Here is a 24,019-nt window from a genome sequence, read left to right as displayed (position 1 = left end):
TTGTCTACGGCAGCAGATCGTTGTGTGTTTCTACTGGTCAAAGTGACGGCTGTGATGGGAGAATTGGATCTCAGTGAAGGGCAAGTGGTCCATAACTTTAATTTTGGAGACAAAAAAATGTAGGCTTAGCGCCCTGTGGTCCATTGCCCAATAGGAAATGTAGAATTTACTTTAAAAACTTTAAACTTTAAAAGTGCTTGAGTTACTTTTCTCAGGGAGTAACGTTGGAAGTACTTTTAAAGTAATTGAGTTACTTTACTCAGGGAGTAACGCAGTAAAGTAACTGGTTACTTTTTTGAAAAGTAACGCAGTGACATACTTTGATTACTTTTAAAGTAACCCTTACCCAACACTGGACAGGTCATAGGCGATGAGGACAGAACATGGGTGATGACAACAGGATGTAGGCATGTCATGCAGACTTCTTTAGTAAGCTCGCATTATTGCAACATGAAACAAAATCAACCAAATCAAATGCAAGCATTGTAACAAACACAAGACCTTTTGTCAGACTTGTAAATGTGGAAAGACCCTTATATGCAGGGGGCGGCTGTGGCTCAGGAGGTAAAGGGGGTTGTCCACAAATAGTCAATTGGTCCTCTGGTCCACATGTCCAAGTATCCTTGGGCAAGATATCGAAACCCAAACTGTTCCCGATGGCTGTTCAATCAGTGTGTGAGTAGCAGTTGGCACCATGTGTGGTAGCCTCGCACCCCAATGTGTGAATGTGTGAATATGACTCTGCAGTGTTAAAAGTGCTTTGAGTGGTCGGAAGACGAAAAAGGTGCTAAACAAGTGAAAGTCCATTTACTACATAGCAGCCATTTGTTTTGAACATGTCAGCTGTTGTCCTCTCAACCTCTACAAGTCCTCCAAACTAAATGGCAAAACAGGGCAGTCTTAAAAAATTATCAATAAGAGCCTTTCTGACATTATTATATAATACAAGGCTACACTAACCACACCAGGGTTCAACCAAGTGTTTCTGAAGGTCATATGGTATTGATGTGATGGGTATTTTGTTAGTTGAGTGAGTTTTGAAGGTACATTTAAGATATTTCTGAAAGACTTTCCTGACAATACAATCACAGAAACATTTAAAGTGTTTCCTGTTGAATTTTGTCTTGTCAGGGTTACAAAGTCTGAGGCATCTTTTTTCTTATCGGTTACAGGTATAACCCTAGATCAAAAATCTTTAGCTGCACACCCAGACAAGCCAGAGTAAGTGGCTTCCAGCACTGTGATGGAAAAATATGAGCCACAAGCTCAAAAGCTGCCAGATTTCAGCTTTAAGATACAAAAGCTGCTTTTCAGCCTCCTCTTGCTGCCTCTTATTTCCCACAACTCAACATGTTGTCAGGATGCTGTAACCTCTGACCTCCTTGTTATCAGGAGTTTGTAAAGTTAGAGATCTAGAAATTGCAGCCTGCTCTGCTGTTGACCTCGGGGGCGTCTCTAAAGACAGGCAATCTGAGGGTCTCTGTCGGATGTGTTTTAACGTCTCACCTGCATCGACGCTCCCTCCACTCGCGCCACGTAGGCAAACCGATCGAGGACAGTGACAGTGACTGGAACGGCGACAAAGAACCCGCTAACGAACGCCCGCAGGTAGCGCTGCCCCGCTGACGCCTGCTGAGCCATTACCTGGATAGGAAAGAACAAAAAGAAGGAAAACATCATCATCAGAGAACCGGGACGACACACAGGAAACTAAACAGCATTCAGGTTAGATTAGACTACGTTAGATAAAACTTTATTGATCTCTGTGGGGGGGAGCAGGTCGATGCAACAGCAGGAGAGTAATTGAAAAATACACAAAGAAACAGATCAGAACAAAGAGGACAATTAGAGCAAGAGATGGAACACCACATGTTAAGTGAAAGTGTATGTGTGGAATAAGTGAGGTACAGTGACATGAATAATCACACAGCAGAAACACAAAATAAGAAAAACATGCGTAAAGCGCTTTCATGAAAATATGAGACCACACTAGGACTGAATGAACACTTGATTCTGAAGGTGACTTTGTATTGATATTATTTTTAGTTTTGGGTTTGGAGGTGCCAAATGAAATGACTGCCATCTGCTCCACAGAGCAATTCATGTTGGCGTCAAGGTTTTTCAGGCAATGCATTTCAGCATTTTCAACAATGCTTTGAAATACATTTCAGTTGTCATCATTCACTGCAGCAAGCAACAGAAGTTATGTTAAAGACTGAGTACTAGTAGACAACACGGTTGAGTTTCAATTTTATCCAGCTTGAAAACACAGTGGAATGATGAACATTTGCTCCATTATCAACTGCCATACCTGTTCTAACGACTGGTGTGAGAAACAGATTGCTAATGAGGTGCAATATTCCAGCCTTCAAGCTTGCTTTGGACACTGTGCACACTCCACATGACCACTGGACCTGAGGATCACCCACGGCTTAAGTGGATGATCATTAAGCGTTGAGAGTGCAAAACCTAAGACATAATTAACAGTAACATGAGTATAAAATAAATGATTAAAAAAAAAATCAAATAGCCTCCAAGTTTACTGCCAACATTAATCACCATGTCGGAAACTAGCCCAAAGGTGCAGCAACAACAACGCCATCACCCAAATAGCTGCAAAGCACACTTAGTAACGAACTTAATGTTTTAATATAATTTCTTAATTCGTCAATCCACACAAAGCAGTTGGCTGTTGAAATGTGACTTCTGCATATCTTTCTTATTACACACAACACACATGCACTTATCATGGAGGGATAGCACAGGATTGGCCATATTACGGCACCCCAGGAGCAGTTTAGGGGCTCAGTGCTTTACTTAGGGGCACATCAGCAGTGCCCAGGGGGCAAACTGGCACCTCTCCATTTGTCAACTGATGATCCATACTTGGTCCGTACAGAGAACTTGAACCAGCAACCCTTCAGTTCCCAAGGCAAGTCCCTATAGACTGAGCTACTGCCACCGCAGTAGCCTCAAATATGGCCTATGCGAAAGACAAACTGTAATGACTGAATGTGAAGTATGCCTTGGGAAAGATGCTGTTTTCTTGAGTTTAAAGTGGTGACACAGAGATGACGGTGTGGTGATTGGCGACGAGGTTACCTACTTCTGTGTAAACAATTTTTTTGGTCACTGACTTGCACGAATTCCATTTCTGAACTGAGGGTGGGCCTTGAGAGATTTATAATTTAAGAACTGCTTGAATGTGCAACTGCTGACACCCCAAACAAGGTAAGTAAACATATCTGGAAATGTTAAAATTCCGTAGCTTTTGTAATCAACCTACTTGTGCTTGCACAGATCAAGGCCCTTTATCTCCTTTAATTTTGCAAAGTAGCGCTCCTATGCTTCCTCGATCAGCTTCTCTCAGTAGGGAATGTTTTTGTTTTCTGTCTCTGTTGAAGAAGCATGTGCTAAAGTATGGCTGTAACTACCGAGAATGCAATGTGCCATGTTGTCATTGTCTGTTCCCTATAAGATCATCATGCATGGCTGTCCTATGAGAAGGACAAATCTCTAAAAAGTCAACTCTTCATGGTGTCAGATCCAGCTGATCCAGGAGGGTTTCTCTATACATCAAGGAGCACTTCACCCTTTAGTACATCACAAACACCCAACATAAACACATCTGGAGGTGCATACATGGTTTTCACTGGACAGGAAGTGGATGAAAAACTGCAAACTGAAGTCACTAAAGCTGTCAGACAAATGTAGTGCTGTAAAAAGTACAATATTTACCTCTGAGATGGACGAAAAGAAGAAAGCAGCATGAAATGGGAAATACTCAAGTAAAGTACAAGTACCTTGAATATGTACTACAAGTACAGTACTACATACATGAGTCTAACACATGTAAAGTCAGAGCTTAATCACAACATGAGCCTGATTGACTACGACATGCAGGAACTGAGCCGTCACAAAAAGGAGTCCTCTTCCTGTCAGCTCCCACCGCAGGTTCAGTGATTGGACACTGAGAACACATCACACTGAGCCTGTTCTCCCCAGACAGAGTTTTTCATCCACTTTGCTTTTCACGGCGCACTCCAGGAAGCCCAGACAGGCGTGAAATGACTGACCAGCCGGCAGCAGCAGCAGCAGCAGCCATGCACCGCTGCCTTTAGCAAACAGCTAACAGCCTCGTCTGGACGTCCAGTGTCCTCACTCTGGAGATCTGCTACAGCTATTACCTCCACATCACAAGACTTCAAATGAAACATCATCAAAAGCACAATGTACTCCCTCAACGCTTCCCCCGTCTGCAGTCGGAAAGGCGTCCATCACTGTAGCCGTGAAGCGTTTGAAGAGGGGAAAAATAGAAGCTAATCTGTATTTCACTTCCATGTAATGTGATGTCTCTACACAACGTGACTGACAATTACTGAACAGATCTAACGGAGTACAACAAAACATGCCAATATCAATATGAAAGACAAAGTTCAGTCTCAACTGTTTTGCACTAGGGCATTTCTTTGGGGGCCAATGCAAAGACACACACATTTACTGTACTTACATGAAGTTTATGGTTTCCTTACCTGATTTCTTAAACTAAACAAACCCAGTAACCCGGTTTAAACAATCAGAAAGAGACAGCAAATAGATCTCTTAGACCGGTAAAGACAAATCTGGGTTTGAGGGCGAAGAAAACAAGCAAATGCTATCACCTCACTTTTAAGGCTGCATTTAATGTTGTACAGTGTGACACTTTTCAGGTACTTTCACCAAGAAGTCTGTAAAGAGAGTCTTGTACAACCTGTTAAAGGTGCTGCATTACATCTGAAGATAGGTGACTGTTCAGTCTCAGTGGTCAGTTGGTAGCGTAGTGGATAGTGCTGGCGCCCCATGTACAGAGGCGATGCCTCGCTGCAGCGGTCGCAGGTTCAACTCTGGCTTGCAACCCTTTGCTACATGTAAACCCCCACTATCTCTCTCACCCCATTTCAGTCTGTCCTGTCCGTTAAAGGCAAAAATCCCCAAAAAATAATCTTTGAAAAATTATGTTGATCTACAGGTTAGTTCTGCTGCTCTTCAGTTTACTGCACTGAGTGTCCGCCCTGAGACTGGGAGGTCGTGGGTTCGATCCCCGGCCGGGTCATACCAAAGACTATAAAAATGTCCCATTGCCTCCTGCTTGGCACTCAGCATCAGGGGTTGGAACTGGGGGGGTTGGATCACCACATGATTCCCGAGTGCGGCACCGCTTCTGCTCACTGCTGCTGCTCACCGCTCCCTCAGGGGATGGGTCAAATGCAGAGAACAAATTTCAGTCAGGTGGATGCATTATGAAAAATTGCGTACTTTATAATTACATGCAGCGCATTGGCTTTGTTTCTATGACAACAGTATCTTGACACTAACGTTAAAATGACCACCACCCTCACAACAATATCAGCACATCACTGGTTTCTGCTGATATCGGCTGTAAAATGAACTATCACAATCGTCCAACATGCTTTTTCTTATTTTGCACAATGAATGAATATCACATACATTGGACAGTATTGTATTTCATGTCTCCATCTGCTGGTGGGCCGTCACGATAAGAGTATGCCTGCGTAATATGATGTCAACTTCACTACAGAAGAGACTTGATGATCACTGACATTGGTAGGGAAAAAAAACAGATATCGATATCAGTATCAGTTATCAGTCAAATTAGTTGTTACATATCTGCATATCGGATATCGTAAAACAGTATCGTGCATCCATAATTTTTATTGCCAATGAATGATCCTATGCTAACATTTCCTCTCGACATCATCCAAGTCTGTCTTTAGTTATTGTTTTGATTGAGAAATGGCACAAATTACAAACTAATCACAGTAGAAATTTTTGTTTTGTCTTTTTATTCACTTTATATTGTCAGTTTAAACACTTACAAAATGTTTTAAACTGCCTGCATAAAGAGTTAGACATACCACTGGCCACTAATAATATTTCTTTGTCTATTTATTGTTTAATTTATTGACATCATGTTGATTATAATTGTTTGAATCTACCGCAGATTTGTGAAATGTTCTGCTGTTTGGCAAATGTTTCTTATTCTGATGATCAATAATAGTTTAATGTTTTATTCAACTTACACTCAGGAGTAAAAATCAGTCTTTGTACTTGAAAGAAATATTGATTTGCCTTTTTTAATGTGATTATCATCAATATCAACTAATATGAGAACTGTTATCGCGATAACATTTTTAGCTCTATCGTCCAGCCCCATTGATCATGGTATAAGCGGGATAATACCCGACGAGGTGTCCATTGTCAGGAACGCTTCACGCCTCCACGTCAGCCATGAACTCCTGATAATGGACACCTCATCGGGCATTATCTCTTACTCATTCCAGTAAGGTTAGCCCCTGTACCCTTGAGCAAGGCACAAAACCTGCAGCTGTTCAAGGGGAACCAGTCGATGGCTGTGCCACCAAGCACATACCAATGTCTAAAATTTAAACACTGTGGTTGTAGACATAACAGATAAACACGCACATGTGCAGTGAACACACACACACATACATTGACACACACACAGTGTTCCAGCCTCCTCAGACAAAGGAGTGTGTCCCCGGCCTCACTATACGTTACGTCCTATTAAACACAGTGATCTGGCTCTGCCGGGCTTTGTAAAACATCAGTTACCCACCATGTGCTGGAGGGAGGAAACTCCAGCGCCGGAGCAGAAAATCTATTCTAGCATAACAATCCATCGTGACATGAACATATTGCCATTACACTTCCATACAGCCCGCCGCATAATTCCCCCTCACAGAGAACAAGTGTATCATCAGAGGAAGCTCGATGTGGAGCTTCAAGGTTTCCGCTCAGTTTTACAGTCGAGTCGTTTCTGCGCCGACACCTCGGAGCCCCGCAGCGCTCACACACTAAAAACGACCTTGTTTCCTGTCGGCACATTCAAACGATGTGGCTGACACAGCAGGTCCCACATCAAAGTCACTGTGAAATGAAAAATGACTTTCTCACCTTGTTAGCTTAAATGTCCACATCATAACACGCTGCTTTTAACAGGAAGACGCCCCCAAACTACATCCTGCTTCTTGGGTTTTAATTAAAAATCCATCTTATCAATAATACAGGGCCATCACAGAGTTTTACTGCTGTCAGGTGGAAACTTGTATCTCCACAGCGTCAACTTTTGGGAGCCACAGTGAGACAGTTTACAGCAGCTTGAGGACAGAGTCACAACTAACAATTATTTCCATTCTCATTAGTAGAAATTGTGTCTTAAAGCCAGAAAAAAAGATATCCAAATCAGGATTATGTGACAAAAGCAGGTAAGTCCGAATAATTCTACAAGTTGGATCCGACAGATGTTTGCCATTTGTGCTTTTTCTAATCAGCCAATCAAGTTATTGACACATCAGTTTGGTAGAATTTTCTCATCGTACACGAAACAGACTGGTGTAATGCACACCTGGCAGACAGGTATGCAGGAAAATGAAATGATGCAACAGAAAGTAGTCACCTCGTGCACACTGTCTGCTCTTAGTTTAATATAAGGTGTGACCCTCTTTGTCTGAGATGCTGTAGTTTCGATAAACAAAAGCTTTTCTGGTGGTATCACCCAACACTTGCATGTTTTAACTTCTCTTCATCTATTGAATATAAACTGTATTAAAGCAGCTGTTCTGTTTTTTGAATGAGCTTCTAGGCCTCAAGCCTCTTTCTGGGTCTTTCCCGTGGCAGCGGTTGACTGACTGAGAGGCAGCACTGTAAAGAGGCGAGCTGTCAGCTACTGTGGTGTGATACTGACTGACAATGTCAGACTGTACATCCCACCAACTCTGACACAGGGCATACAAGGCCCATCCAACATGTTCTCATCCCAACTCATCAAATACCACTGCTTTCTCAGCAGTGGACCCACATGTCAAAATATGACACACTAGGTGCCCTCCTGTGTCAGCTGTGGACGTTCAGGGACATCAGTTTACGCTTGTTGCATGTGCTGTGTCTTTTCAAAATGCACTTCTGTTTTAATGGGAAATGTGCAGAGTCTGCTCATTACATGCATTAAGTCTTTTTCAAAATAAACTTACGATGAAGGTAACACACTTCATTTATGGGTTTATTTCCCAAGTCTGTGGTTATGTTTAGAAAAAAATAATCATGTTTTGGCTTAAAATAAATTTGGTTGTTACTGACTTAATGTAACTTCACATGTGGTATGTCACTTGCATAGCATGCTACACATACTGGAACACGACACTGTTACAAAATAACTCCACTGACTTTTTCTTTAACACGGCAACCGAACAGTGGACTCCCCGGTTTGAAAGTCTTGAGTTTGTTTGACCCATCAACCTCCCCTTCAGCCCGCAAATTTGCAAATCCTAGGATAGGGAAGGAATGTCCAGCCTTACACTCCACATAATTGGCTAGTACTCATTGCCTTTATTAATTGGGTTAGTTAGTTTTAGGAAAGAGGAGTGGGATTGATTAGAGTTAGGCCTCATTTACACCGCAAGCAATGCATTCGCAAAGCGGTCCACAAGCGTAGCGGCAGCACACGTGTATTCACACCAAAAACCGAATAGACGCATCGCACAGCGGCCGCTGCTGTCCCGTCAAAATACAAATCACACCTGAACAGTTGGTGGCGGTAGTGCACCGTGTTTGCAAATCTCCAATAAACCCCAAAGAAGAAGAAGAAGTAAGTTTGGACCCAAAGCCTTGGGTGGACAGGTTCACGTGCCAGTGATTATTCCAACGCTTGGGGAATTAATATTTAGCACTACAAACGAGTAAGTAGTCTTTGTCTGCTTTGTATTACTACTAAACACAAGTTTGCATGTGTTGTGACATCTCTCGGCCACCGTAGATGTCGATTTCTTGTTGAATACAGCGACCATTTGCTCGTGACTCACGCAATCGGCGTGTCTTCTATTTTCGAGCTTTTCGAAAGCAGCGCAACTCGAGCAGCACGTAGAACAGATGCGGTGTGAATGCTCTAACCTGTTAACATGCTCGCCGAAATGAAAACGCGAGTAAACAGCGACCAGTCGCGAGCACTACACGAACGCATCGCTTGCGGTGTAAATGAGGCCTTAGGGTAAGGATGTCAGGGTACACCAGAGTGAGGCGGGCCATTCCTTCGCTTTTCTTGGAAAGACTTTCTCGACCTTTATACTGCTAGCAGTGTTACAAACAGCTGCCACCCGGCACCCAGTGCCTCTGTGCGTTCCTGTCTCATGCAGAAGTCCACTGACAAAGCAGCAGTATTTGATAAGTTGGGTTGCTGCCGTCTTCATCAAAAATTGCCGGGGCTCGGTGCGTATCATACTGCTGCGAAGGGTGCCTCAGTGCATCAGTGTCTGACGCCAAGATCACTGATAAAACAGTGTTGTTTGACAAGTTGGGAGTGAGAACAGGCTGGCCCATCACACTGCTCAGTTTGTATTCCACTCAAAATGTTGGCATTGCTAATGCTGCAGTGCTAAAGCACTGATTCCCACAACACGTTACTTCTTTTTCATGTTATTTCAACACCTGCTGAGCCATCAGAAGCTTGTGCACTCTCCATGCTATGTTTGTCCAGCAATATATAAAGGGGGTGGGGGCCAGCGGTGGCCATGGGAATGGCCTGTTGCAAAAAGTGCACAACTTCCGATCACAGACTTGCTCAAAATTTTGAGGAAATATTGGTCATAAGCCAAAAGACAGCTGATTAACTATGCTAACTTGTAAAACGTGGAAAAACGTCAATGCATGTGCAGCAATTGCAAATTCATACTTGTTGCTCTTCTTGCTCTGCTATGTCTTTTTTCGCTCTACGCTGCTATAATCTGCTGGAACAAATCAATCAATCATCCATCTATCAGCGTGAGTATTAGGACAACATCATACCCAGTTCAGGTCCATCCACGTTCCTTTGTTCCCTGTCATTTCCCTCATCATTCTGTCATCTCTCTCCCCACTTTTCCCATCATCTCTCGAAAGAAGGCATGAAGATGCTAAAAAAGAGAAACATCCTGCACAGCTGCATCATCATCAGTCTCAACTATGCTTGTTGCCCTTTTTGTTTGAAACGTTCTGTTGCCATTTTTCATGGATCTTGCAGTTTTTTCAAACTCTGGCACAGAAAAATAATGCCTCCAATTTTAACTTCACCTGCAGGTCTCTGATTGGTTCAGCTGGGTTTTCTACAACCGTCAATGAGATTAGTGAGCATCAAAAAATGAAGTAAGAGGGTACTGAGTGCGTCATAATTTGCCATGTAGGGCCACTGACCAAGCGTCGATATTTGACGAGTTGAGATGAGAAGGTGTTGTGCAAACATAATGTCTCAAGAAGTGGCAAAAAAATGATGAGGTCTAGACGGCAAACCTGACGGAAAGAATGAAAAGAATGAGAGTTAATAGAGGGCCGGTGTGTTCAGTGGTCTGCCCGTGCATCTTCATGCAGGTTGTGGTACTACAGTCTCTGAATCAGCTGCCTGGCCCTCTGTGGCTTTGTTTATGACGTGGTGACAACTGCACTCCAGCACATTAAAGTGAGCTCCGCTGGGGGAACAGTCTTTATCAAGTCTGCAGAAAAGGCATTAATATTGTCGACATAGTGACAAACGAGTTAATGCAGCACATCTCTCTCTCTGCATTGGTATTCTCATGCCGGCGCCCAATATGCAGAAGCAGCTCTGTAACAAGCTGTGGCAATAGACTAGACAGGTTATCATAAACAAACACTTATTGGGGGTTATTAGACTGCGACAGCCGCAGAAATAAGAGCTCCTGCTTTTATATCAGCATCATAAAAGAGGAGAGTGAAGTGAAAGAGCAGCGCTCCGTGTCGGCTCGGATGAGGAGGCCTCTTTATGTCTAAAAGCAGCTCCTCAAGAGATCTGTCAGGAGTTCAACAAACCCAATTCCACTAACCATTTCCAATTTATTCAGATGAGCCAGATACAGAAGGTATAAATATCAAATTCAGTGAGCGGAGAGCCCCGGAGCAGACCTCAGGTCAGCAAATCAGCCACTATCAAGCGGAGACATTGTGGTGTGCTTTTGCTCCGATTGCTAGAATTGAATTTCTGGGTCTCTGGGCTGGAGTCCATCTCAGCCGGTGACTAATGTTGGCGTTCCAAAGCTTTTCCAGACCGATAAATCCACAGGGGAGGATGCAGCAAGGCAGCGGGGACGCTGATTACAGCCGGCCGCTGCGAGATTTCCCCCAAACCAGCTCCACTTCTGCCTCGGCAGCAGTTCTGGACTTTGCAGGGGAAGCAGACGGGGAGCCGAATAAAAGCCCTGACCCACAAAGAAGTTTGATGGAGAGTTAAGAGAGTGAGAGCTGTGGCACAGGGGAAGAGGAGGGTGAGGAAGAAGGCTGACACTGCTCTGGTCAAGTTACTGTTTGACTAATTAGTTATAATTATGGTATATTTCATTTGAATGCAGCTGAGAGTGGTTTAAGGAGGTCAGTGTGAGAGGGGGGCTGTTTTATAACGGTGGAAAAACCTCGCTGTCTGGGTACATCTGTTTGTCTGTTTCATGTATTTCCTGTCAGATTTGTATGCTCTGCGCATATTAACAATAATGTCAGCTTGTTCATTTGACAACAAAGAAGTAATCTGATGTTCCTGAGGCGAGGACAGTAGCTCTGCTGATTACATCTGTAATATCTGACATATAACGAACCCCTCGCTCTGGTTCCAGGTTAATCTACATCTGCATCATTTCCCTGAAGCTGCAGAGACTCTTATGATGCGTTCAGGTGATGCAGGATAGTTGGTTGAGGAGATTGCCACGTTTACGAGTAGCATGCATTGCAGAGTTGATAGTGTGAGAGTTTAGTAGTGTAAAGCAATGAGGATTAGAGACTGCAACCAGCTGAAACTTCTCCCGTTTAGAATTCCTTCAGTGTTCATTCACCGGGAGCCAAATTATCCACAGAGGTCTCTTCCTCTCCAAAACAAACAGGTCAGATGATTTAAACCGGTAAATAAAGCAGTTTCACGTTACAAATAAATGTTTTCCTGAAAAAGCGAAAATGCAAAAATGGGCTACTGTACAGTGGTGCAACAAGGCAATCTCCGTGGACCACTCCCTCTGTAGATATCAATGCCTCATTTTAAGGTAACAAAAAACATATTTTCAGGTGATTATACACTAAAGAAAAACACACGTTAATATTCTCTATGGTTGGGGCGACCTCTAACTTAATTTCTGGAGTATGCGCCCCATACAGGCTGAGTCCTCTGCAGTGGCTCGAGTTCAAATCTGGCCTATGGCCCTTTGCTGTGTGTCATCTCTCTCCATTTTCCTGTCTCTCTCCAGCTGCACTATATACAAGGCAAAAAGTCCTCAAAACAATCTATAAAATAAAAATGAAACATTCTCCGTATATGCAGTATGCCCTGCTCCCTGCCAATAACAAGTCATCAGACAGCCCACAGACTTCTCTCATCTATAAGAAGTTGTTTCTGAAATATATGGAAACCGTGCTTTACCAGGAAAACTCAATACAACTCAAGGCAAGATTGTATTGATCGTGTCAAAATTCTGACTTAAAAATTCAAAACTGTACATAAAATAATCACGATAGACAATCAAAAATTCAAAATCATGATCATTGCTTTTTAATAATCTAAAGTAATGAATTAAACATAAATTTCATCTCAGTATTTAGTTTTATTTTTCCTGACTTTTTCATCTTGTTTCTTCTCTGTTCCCAGTGATAATGGGCTTACACAGAAAGAACACAATGAAAGGACAAATGCCAAATATCTCCCCACATGTCAGATGCTGGAAACCAGCGAAAGAAATGAGCAGAGAGTCATCTCACGGTGGAAGTGTCCTTTAAAGTCGGGGACAGACGAGAAGCTGCGTTCGTGCTGTGGAGGATGTAAAAGGCCACAGCTCCAGGATGTTCGGTAAATGTCACAGTCTGACCGGCACCCAAAGTTCACCTCCACCTGCTTCAATAAGTACAAGGTGGCCACCGAGGTGGACCTTCCCTCTTCATATCACTGAGACTTTTCCCGCAGATTACCCATAATTACCAGTAGGACAGTCCTCTGCAGAGCTTTCATCCAGATAAAAGTCGGCAGATCTTATTTGTCTCTCTGCTTTCAGATGGAAAGGCTCACCAGCATCACACAGACCAGAACTGACTTCCAAGATAAACAAGTCAACTCTGTGCTCTTTGTGTTTCTCTGCCCGCCGAACAACTGAGGCTCTAATTACAGAATCCCATTATCAATATGAAAGAGACGGGTTTTTTTCCATTAGAGGGCCCAGAGGCGGCAGCAGATTGATTTTTCCTGATGAGCGCTTCATTAAGGACAAGAGGCGTCTGCAGATGGAGATCTGACGCCTCTGTTGCCGGGCTCGAACGCACAGCACTGAATTAAAAATGGTACCAAGGAACACCCTGACAGAGTCCCATGGAGACTGCAGTGTTCTACTGATGATGTAGCTATTCTTAGACCCTTACAAGTGTTAGGCCTAATAAAAATGTAAAATTTGACCTCAGGGTGGTGCCACCTAAAGAAATTTAAAGGGTTCATCCTCTGGAGAGCATGACTGTGCTCTGAAAATGTGACGGCAACATGCTGGTTTAATTATAAGATCTCTTGTGTACAGATACTTTGTCCTGAAGATGGTGCTAGAGGTCACGGAGTATCCAAAAACTGTAAGGGGTTCACCCTGTGGGGAGCATGAATGTGCTCATTCAATGTCATGTTGACACTAACTTCTGTCTTTGTCTTACTTTGAACAGGTGGAGTGCTAAACTAAACTAAAATCTGTGAGCAGATCACTGTCTCCGCTCTGCGTTCCAACTCAGTTTGGAAAAATCTCATTCACATACAGCCCCAGACAATTTTGGTGTTAATCAGGTCTTGGGAGTAAGGCTGGGCGAAATGGACAAAAAATCCTATCTTGGTATTTTCAGGCTGAATCACGATACAATATCTTGTTATTTTCTATGAAATGGGCAAAATGTTCAATTGCAAGTCAAAGACATATTTGAGATGTCACACGCACTTTCGTGGTGGTATGATATGCTGCCAGACAGCGTCAGTTTATAATATGGACAAACCTTTAGCAGTGTTATGATATACAGCAGGTAGATCAGACGGCACCTGACATGGCAGTATGGCACACCCCAGGATAGCGTCAGTTAGAAATGCTGCCAGTAACGATGTAGTATACGGACTTGGAAAGCCTTACTGTACGTTCAAACCAACAGCAACCAGAGCTTCCAAAACGGCGGAAGTCAATAAGTTTCAATGAGAGCCCAGCGACTTGGGCAACTTGGGCGACCTGGTCGTCAGCTGCGCGTCTTGGGCGACCAAAGCGACCAGAGCGGGTCCAGAGGGGAGTTAAAACTCGTTTTACTTTACAGTAATGAGCTCTGATGCGGTTCGGCGTAACTAATCGGAATGCTGACGTGCTTCGACGAAGCGGGTCCAAGAGAACAAGCCATGTAACTTTTGTTCCTACAGCACACTTGTTCCGACAATGGATATCGTTTATTACTTGCGTTCGCGCCCACTCAGTCCTTTATAATGTGTCGCTGTTTGGTTACAGAGACCAAAATAAAAAGAATGAGGCTTGGGACGGCGTTGTGGAGGTAGTTGGTTGGTCTGGTGAGTTTTAAAGTGTGTAATGTTACTAATAGAGGAGAGAATTGCAGGCTAATGTTGTTTAATTATGACCTTTTTAGGTGTTCTATTTCTGTTTTCTGTTTAATTATGACCTTTTTAGGTGTTCTATTTCTGTTTTCTGTTTTCATTGACCAAACATAACTTTCTTTTTTTTTTCTTTTTTTTAAAGATATTTTTTGGGGCATTTTTTTTTTTCTTTTTTTTAAAGATATTTTTTGGGGCATTTTTAGCCTTTAATGGATAGGACAGACTAGTGTGAAAGGGGGAGAGAGAGGGAGTGACATACAGCAAGGGGCTGGAGTCGAACCCGGGCCGCTGCGGCAACAGCCTTGTACATGGGGTGCCTGCTCGACCACTAAGCCACCGACGCCCCCAGACATAACTTTCTGTTGGCCAACTATGAGCTTTTTGACTGGACAACAGCAAGCAGCAACTACGCTGCTTTCAAGCCAGTAGTCTGCTTTGTGGCTCCTTTAAATTGACAAGCACGATCGAACGTTCGAATGATTCACGTGATGAGCAACTAGAGCGACCAAAGCTGCCACAAATATTTTTGACAGTGGTGCTTCTTGGGCGTCTGCGAGAGACTTTGCCTCTTTGGGAGCTTCTGGTTTGAACGCACAGTTAGGCTTATAGGGTTGGTGGGAGCAGTTGAAACTTTTTTTTCTAAACATGACCACATGCTTTTGTTGACATTCCAGTATTCGCAGCATTTTTGTCCCAGACCTAGCAACCTAGCAGCTAACATGCAGACATAAATGTCCACAGACAAAGCAGCGATATGTGTGACAACTTGAGGACGTGTTGTCAGTTGGTCCGTAGGAGGTTTTTGGGAATGTCCATGCCCAGGGTGGCGTCTTACTTGGTTTGGCTGTAATCTTTTGATGCCTTTTTACAACTACATACCACTATTGTTTTCACTATTTTAACTTGTACTCATACGTATTAGGTATGCAGGCGCAGGGACTGTGATGTGCCGTATAGATGTTTGTGCTCATTTTCATTCTCCAGAACACTGCAAAATGTACTGTCCTATGTTTAGGAATATACTTTGCACCTTTGTTGAAAAGTAAGCTGTATTAGCCATGTGACCACTTTACAACAATATCAAACATGTCAAGCGTGACTGTGGAACCTGCCATCTTTTAAACTTCTTTCAATTGCTTTCCACCAGTATAAAAGGCAAAGACACAAACACCTACAGATTTTTTGTTTGTAATGTACAACAGGAAACTTGTCCTGATGGTGGAGCTAAAAGAAAAGGTCACTGAATAAATCTGGATTAATCTTCTAGGGACCACGAACACCCACAACAGGTTTCATGCTAATAAAGTTGGTAATCTTCCAGAGTTTGAGCTCTGAACCAAAGTGTTGGACGGACAAACCACCTGATCCTTCTCCCCGCCACTAATGGGGCCACAAACAGGCCTCTCAATGAGTGACATTTAGTCTGACTTTGCACAAGGTGCTTATATGAAATAAGTAATTCGCTGGATAATCTCTTTAACCTTATCAGCGAATATTTATTCATTCTCCAGACCGCCGAGCCTCGCCGTGCAATGCCGGCCATGACCGTGCTCGCTCAGCCAGAACTAAGGTGATTATTGGACGGGTGTCAGTGTTGACTGTAAGCCGGGAGGATCCAGGCCCACTGCCGGGGACACAAATGGGATTTGTCTCTCATGCAGAACATCAGACGTGGCTTTTTAGGCCACGGCAGCAGGGGAAGCATTACAGAAATCCCTGCTTCTGCTCACCTTGGAGACCTAATGGGCAGTTTGGGCCACCAGTGATGCAGCCATTAGCTCAGGCAGCCACTCAGGGACACAAATAGAGGCTGAAAGACACTTGACAGCACAAAAATCAAACAGAAATAACCAGGCTGAGCCACCACTGGGCATCGCTCTCCCATGACTGGTTCAGGATGTTGTTACACAGCAGGCACCAGATGTCAAAATGTAATTGTCACCAGACGTGACGGTAAAATCACAACTGATTGCACAAAAAAAATTTACTCTGAAGGAAGCAACAAACGACACGTCCCTCTGAGTATCTGAGTATCTTAACTGGGGCTTGTTGTTCTTCCTCACAAGAGGTTCAGATCTAAACTATTTCTTCCAGAGCACTGCCTCTTCCTCCCTGCTGGGACTATTTAGCAGCCAAACATAGCAGAGCAGCACGATGCTTCACCACCATAACACACAGCAGCTCAGTTTAACACCAGATAACACATAACAGCACAGGGCTACTCACTGGCTCGAGTCCAGGTTTTATCTTTCACTCAGATATTGTGGATATTTGCAAACAAAAATGGCAGCAAGCTGGAAAATAGTCCCAACTTGGGAAACAGGTTAAAAGTCTTTTATCGTGAAGCCAGAACATTTTTCACACAGGACAGGTGGTAAAACAAGTCTTTGAGGATTTTGGAAATACGCTCAGAACAGCAGTGAATGTTGTTAAATGACCCTGTGGACAAAATCTGCTCAGTTTATATACAGATAATTATAAGTTATTCACAGACAAGGACATTTAAAGTTGGTGACAGTTTGTGACTCTGACTCGCTCTCATCTAACATCAGTCACCAGCAGTCCAGCACTACTGGACCAGAAGTGACAGGTTTACAGAAACACTAGCAACATGTCGAAAAAAATCAAGCATCTGGAGTAGTTTAAGAATTTGCGAAAATGCACCAAAAAGTGCCAAATATGCCAAAGAAAACCAGCATATAAATGTTACAAATGTTAGAAAATACTAAAGAGGCCCCTTTAAATTTCCAAAGTGACATCTTCAAATGTCTTATTTTGTCTGACCAATAGTTCAAAACCCAAAGTTATTCAGTTATAAATCAAAGAAAAGCACCAAACCCTCACATTTGAGAACCTGCAACCATCAAATGCATCTTTACCTAAAAAATGATTTATCTATTTTCAAAATGCTAATTTTCTGTTGACTGACTCATCGATGAATCGTTTCTTCTCCACTGTTAAGTGCTAATAATAGCTGTCAGACAGGCGAAATAAAAGGCTAAATAAAGTAAAGTAAAATGTGCTGTTTCCCTCCCTAATGTGGCAGAGTGGAAATTTACAAAAGCTTAAATAGAGATACTTGAGTTAAGCACCAGGGTCCCAAAACTCCACAGAAGCACTTTAGACTGAAATACTTTCAGTTGGAAGAAAATTTGCAGAAATGAAAAGTCGAGTGCCAGATGCAGCAAATAAAACTGATATATCACAAATCTACAAAGAGCTTAGCAAATCAATTGAAAACTGTCAGTAACAGCTCAGCTGCCTTAAAAAAGTGATTTTTTTTCTAGCTATTATGGCTAATATGCATGTGATCAGCACGCTAATTTAGTGGCTAATTGTCACATTATTTGAGGTTCTGATTAATGTCCTCGTCTGTCACCGACTAGGGGAGAGCGATATGGCTCTAAAATAATATCCCGATGTTTCAGGGAATTTTTGCGATAACGATATTCTTGACCATATGACAAATTAGTAAAATTTATTATAAATTTAAGAAAAAAGAATCGCAACAAATAAGTGACATAGTTTTACAGTTGGTCTTTAAATATTCAGTAAAAACAAAAAACAGATCTCTTATTTCTTAGTTTGTGAACAACAACAGTAACTCAGAGTGAGATTCAGATTCTGTAATTTTACTATATAATGACGAAAACTTTGTCTGTGTGTCTGTTCCACGTTTTTCTCCTCACTGACTTGGTCAATCCATGTGAAATTTGGCACAGTGGTAGAGGGTCATGGGAGGATGCCAATGAAGCAATATTACATCAATTGGCCAAAGGGGGGCGCTATAGCAACCGATTGAAATTGCAAACTTTGAATGGGCATATCTCATGCCCCGTATGTTGTAGAGACATGAAACTTTGCACAGAGATGCCTCTCCTCATGAGGAACACATTTGCCTCAAGAACCCATAACTTCCGCTTATATAGATTTTCCGCCATTTTGAATTTTTTGAAAAACACTTCAAATGGATCTCTTCCTAGGAAGTTTGAGCGATCTGCATGAAACTGGGTGAACATAATCTAGGGACCAATATCTAAAGTTCCCTCTTGGCAAAAGTTGGAAAACTTACTAAAACTGAGCTTCTATAAGGCAATGAATATTGCGGAGGGCGTGGCTCATCACATAAAGGTGTATAACATCTCAAGGGTTTCACCCATCACCACGCAACTTTGTAGGCATATGACCACACATAATCTGAGGGGACCCCTCCATTATTGACCCCATCAAACAAAATGGGGGCGCTAGAGAGCTAATTTCTTATCTAGGCCTAACCGCCATATGGATTTTTACTAAACTTGGTAGATATGTAGAACAGGACGCCTCAAGGTGACTGGAGAAATTTAACTCTAATTGGCAACTGGGTGGCGCTATAACAACCGAAAAATGCTTCAAAATGGCTAAAATGTGACCGATCTCTGTGGCTCCCCCTGTGGACCAATGTTGTTGTTGTTTTTTATTCTAATTTTTGGTCTGACTAAGTCATGGTATGGTATGCTGTACATAATCACGGAAACTGTCAGTGTGTCATTCTGTCTGTCCCACGTTTTTCTACTCACTGACGTGGTCAATCTATGTGAAACTGCACATAGACATTGAGGACTGTATGGACCAGTATTAATAGTTCAACAAAATAAAATCTACCACAAATTACACATTTAATAAGTTTCCAAATACAAAAAAATGTCCCCTGGGATCTCAATATATAAATCAGCAGCTGATTTCCTTCTCTGGACCACCTGGACCTTTATGCAATTGAAAATGAGCGTAGTTATCTGCAGTTATTTTTATTTATTTAACCTTTATTTAACAAGCAAAACCTCTTGAAATAAAATCTCTTTTTCAAGAGTGTCCTGGCCGAAACACGCAGCAACATAAGTCATAGACAGACAACACAGAACAAAAATATAGAATAAACATGTACAGCTTTAGAACAGGCAATATAAAACACAAAATACTACAAAGAAAAGCCAAAAAGTATGTTAATATATACTAGAAATGAACCATCAAAATGCAAAAACGGCAACTACACATGACCACAAAGACCACCGTGACATTGGCATATAGAATATTGTGTACACACATCCTGCGACAGTGCTTTGAAACTTCAAAGGCGAACCAAACAGTTCGACTTTCAGTCCTTCTGCAGAATATTACACATAAGAAGCTGCACACATAAATGCTTACTTGCCAAACTCTGTACATATCCGTGGTACAGCCAATAGAAACATGTTTTGTGAATGAAGAGCAGCCATTATTAATTATTTGCTTAATGCACACACACAAATATGCTGGAGGTAGGCCAAGAATAGCTTCGTAAACAACATGCCAATGAAAGAGTTTAAGAAATTGTAAAGAGAGCCAGCCAGCCCGATGCACACAGGATACAGTGATGAGTTAGGGGCTTTAAGTTGGTGATAAATCTCAATGCACCATGGTACACAGAGTCCAGAGCATGCAAACACTGGGTAGGTGCAATCATATATCATACATCCCTGTAATCAAGCACAGTTAAGACTGTGGCACAGACCAGTATTTTTTTTGGCTATATATTTAAAGGACATCACGTCTCTCTATGTACAAACCTATACAATAAGAACTCAGCCAGGTTCAAACCCAGAACCTTTCTGCGGTGAGGCAGAAGTGTTGACCACTGCACCACCATGCCGCCCTCTATAGTGATAAACAGCCATTTTCAAACATGGAATTTATCACACTGCTGAAGTCACCTAACTGTTAAAGTGATGTTTGCGACTTTTACATTGTTTCTTACGGCTGTATTAATACATGACAGGACATCTACTGAACGAGACAATATCTCGCACCTGATGTGTGAGAGTTAAAATGTAAAATACATATTGCTCTCTCAAGGGCTGCATTAGTGATCTGAGAGGGAAACTGTCAAAGACAAATTCATGACCATCATGAGCCTGAGTAACACACATACTCATATTTTATCCTCTGTAACCTTGGGTGTTTTGAAAGGCACCTTTTAAATAAAATTTTTTTATTATTATTTTTATAACTTCAACCTTGCCAATCTCCTCATCCCGTACATTTTCTCATCAGTTTCTTAATTTATAAGACTTTTACAGGCGGCTTTACAAATTCAGGCAAGATGGAAATTTTGTCTCTTGTTTAATTCCTTTTCACACACCTGCTGCATTTAAAGTGTTTTGCTGATTATTTATTTATTCATACATGAATCAAAGATGAACAATGAAGCAGGGACTTTCTTTTGTCCCACAGGTCCTCATTAACTTCAGATTTGTGTTGAATGTGTTACAGAAATATCACTGAGTCCGACCTAAGAGGACTGATTATGTAAAAGTGACCAAGACGAAATATATATAGTCTCATATCTCGATAACGATATATCTTCATATTGCCTGGACCTGCTCTGGTGTCATCATATAAACATAAAGAGGTGCATGTCTGAAAGGGACGTAGTTTAAACAGGACAATACCCAGGCTCTTAGCATGGGTTTTAAAAATTAAAATAAATAAACAACAGCAGGTTTAAGACTATCTACTGACTGTTTTAGTGCATTTCTTTTGCACTTTTCTTTTTGTCACGTATCCTTGTTTGTTTTCATGTTTGTATGATAAAAAATAATAACGTCAGTCAGTTTCAGGAGTCCACGAGAAAGACATTATCTGATGCTCCCGAGGAGGAGGACGGCAGCTCTGCTGATTACATCTGTAATATCTGACACTTAATCAAGTCTGCTGCTCAAACTGTCCCTCAGCTACATGACAGCATATTAACATTATCCACTATGGTGGGAATCATGTTCCATGTATTAAATGATAATATGAAAAGCAATATGAAATTACAGATAAAATTATTAATATTGTAACTTAATAAAAGTTCCAAATTATCTTTATGATTAATCGATTAATTGTGTAGTCTGTGTAAAATGTCAGAAAATAGTAAAAATGACCCTTAAAATTTCCAAGTGACACAATGTCAATGTCTTGTTTTGTCTGAGTAACGCTTCAAAAACTAAAGTTATTCAGTTTATGATAAAATAAAACAGAGAAAAGCAACAAATGTTCACATTTAAGAACCTGGAACCATCAAATCCATTTTTGCTCCAAATTGATTGATCTATTATCAAAATGTGAATTTCTTTTTGACTGACAGACTGATCAATCGTTTTAGCTCCAATGTAAAGTGGTAATAACGGCTGTCAGATAGGCTTGATAAAGTAAATTAAAATGTACTATGTTTCCCTCCCTAACGTGGCAGAGTGGAAGTTTAAAGAAGCATAAAATGGAGATTCTTGAGTAAAGACTGAATTACTTTAAGTCAGGAAGAAGTACTCAGATCCTGTACTTAAATAAAAGCAGTACTACCATATTGCAGAAGTACAGTAGTAAAGTAAAAGTCCTGCATTCAAAAACTCACTTAAGTAGAAATGCGAAAGTATTTAAAGCACACGTAAAGTACTAAGAATAAAAGTATTCATTTTGCAGAATGGCCTGTGTCAGAAAAATGTATTGTATTAAGATAAAAAAAAAAAAAATGACTGGTCAGCTCACTGATAGGCAGACAGTACAAAAATGCATCTGAGGCACTCTGATTGATTGACGGATAAACCAACGCGTTTCAAGTAGAGAGTCTTTATCAGGGTATAAAATGCACTGGGAACAGATGTGCAATTGAATTCAAAAAAATCATGCAGAGGTCATGTGACACAGGTCACATTCCAGTGCATTTCATACCTTGAAAAGACTCTCCAATCAAAATGTGTTGGTTTATCTGTGAATCAATAACACATTATTAACAACAGTCAGAGTGGCTCAGATGCATTTCTGGACCACCTGCTTGTACCATGGACTTTTACAGCTGGCCAATCATTGTTTTTTATCCTGTGACATTTCGCCCTATCCTTGAAGAGCAACTGTTTTTTTAACAATTAACTACAGTGTTTAATTTTAATTTTATTTCATTTTTTTCATTTCATATACTTTATTATTCCCCAAGAGGGAAATTCAATCTCTAACCCAGTGCAGCACTCCCAATTTTTTCTTCAATTTATTATTATACTATTGAATTATGATTATTGATGTGCTAATCTCTTCATCACTGGAGCTGGTAAAGGTTTAGTTAATTAACTATACACTGCTTGGTGGTTTAATTCTTTAATCATACACCATCAATTTTAAGGTGATTTATTTTCCTGATTAATATCAGCCTGTCTGAGTCACTGGCTTCAGCTCTGTTGAAGTCTCTCCTAGAGAAATACTGATATTGGAAAGCATGTCCCAACTTTATCTGAGTTGTATATTTTATTGCTATCTTATTATTTTTATTTCACATTTATTATCTTGAATTCAGTTTTGGTCTTCCTTATGTTATATCTTCCTTTGGTGACATTTATGACATGTTATTTGTTTTAACTTTCTTGTGTTTTAAATGTGTTTAGTTTCATTGTACAGCACTTTGTAACTGTGTATCGAAAGGTGCTACAATAAACTAAGTTTATTAAAATTATCATTAGCATTATTATAATTATTATTATTATTCTGAATCTGCAAGGAAACTAATGTTGTCAAATAAATGTAGTGTAGTAGAAAGTACAATATCTCCCTCTTCAAAAGTACAAGAACCTCAAAAATGTACTGAAGTACTTGCGTAAAAGTACTCCGTTACTTTCCATCACTGCTGTCAGTGATTCATTCATTGATTCACAGCAGCAGCAACAAACTTTCCTCACAGACAGAACAGACTCCAACCAGTCACAGAAACACTCTGACATCTCCTCACTTCCACCTTAACAACATTTATCATCGGACAATCTGTTTTCCACCTTTAACCTGCGTGAACCCGCAGCTGTCAGTCACTGTGCTCCTGCACGCTGACCTGTCAGTGCTAATAGCTAACAGCTAGCAGCAGCAGCGGCTAACAACGGGTTAACTTTTAAAACAAACGTCGGTGACGGAACAAGATGTCGGTGACAGCGGAGCAGTGAAACATGCAGGACAGAGGCTGGAAGAGTCTTTAATGCCTTTAAAATCACGTCTTTACCTGAGAAACTAAAGCTAAAGCTACAGATGCTAACAGACACCTACCAGAAACGTGACGTCCGACTTCCTGTTGTTATTATACGTCACGTGTCGCCCCCGGGTCCTAAACTCTGCCCGGTTGTACCTGAATACCGTTTGTCTGTTTGACTTATTCTGAACAATGATTCCTAAAAATAATAAATAATTAATTAAATAATTAAAATAAATAAAATTAAAACAAAATAATTTTTAACTGAACACTGTTTCTTAAAAAAAAAATATAACGTAACACAACGTATAATAAAATATTAAAGTAATGAAAAATAATGACTTAAAATAAAATATTAGGAATAAAAATGA

The 24,019-nt window shown here is 41.2% G+C and overlaps 1 protein-coding gene across 1 annotated transcript in view; it reads right to left on the bottom strand.

Annotated features, from left to right (window-relative positions):
* Positions 1–23,775, bottom strand: part of immp2l (inner mitochondrial membrane peptidase subunit 2) — a 239,881-nt gene extending 216,106 nt beyond the window's left edge. The window contains exons 1-2 of the mRNA XM_050073863.1: positions 23,726–23,775; positions 1,507–1,644 (exon numbers count right to left, since the gene is read on the bottom strand). Coding sequence (XP_049929820.1) covers positions 1,507–1,641 — 135 coding nt within the window. The 5' untranslated portion in view covers positions 1,642–1,644; positions 23,726–23,775. The remainder of the gene's footprint in view (positions 1–1,506; positions 1,645–23,725) is intronic.
* Between the last annotated feature and the right edge of the window lie 244 nt (positions 23,776–24,019).

Source organism: Epinephelus moara, chromosome 20, assembly GCF_006386435.1.
Source record: "Epinephelus moara isolate mb chromosome 20, YSFRI_EMoa_1.0, whole genome shotgun sequence".
Taxonomy (NCBI): Eukaryota; Metazoa; Chordata; class Actinopteri; order Perciformes; family Serranidae; genus Epinephelus; species Epinephelus moara.
The sequence above is the reverse complement of the archived record's forward strand: the minus strand, read 5'-3'. Positions and strand labels throughout refer to the sequence as shown.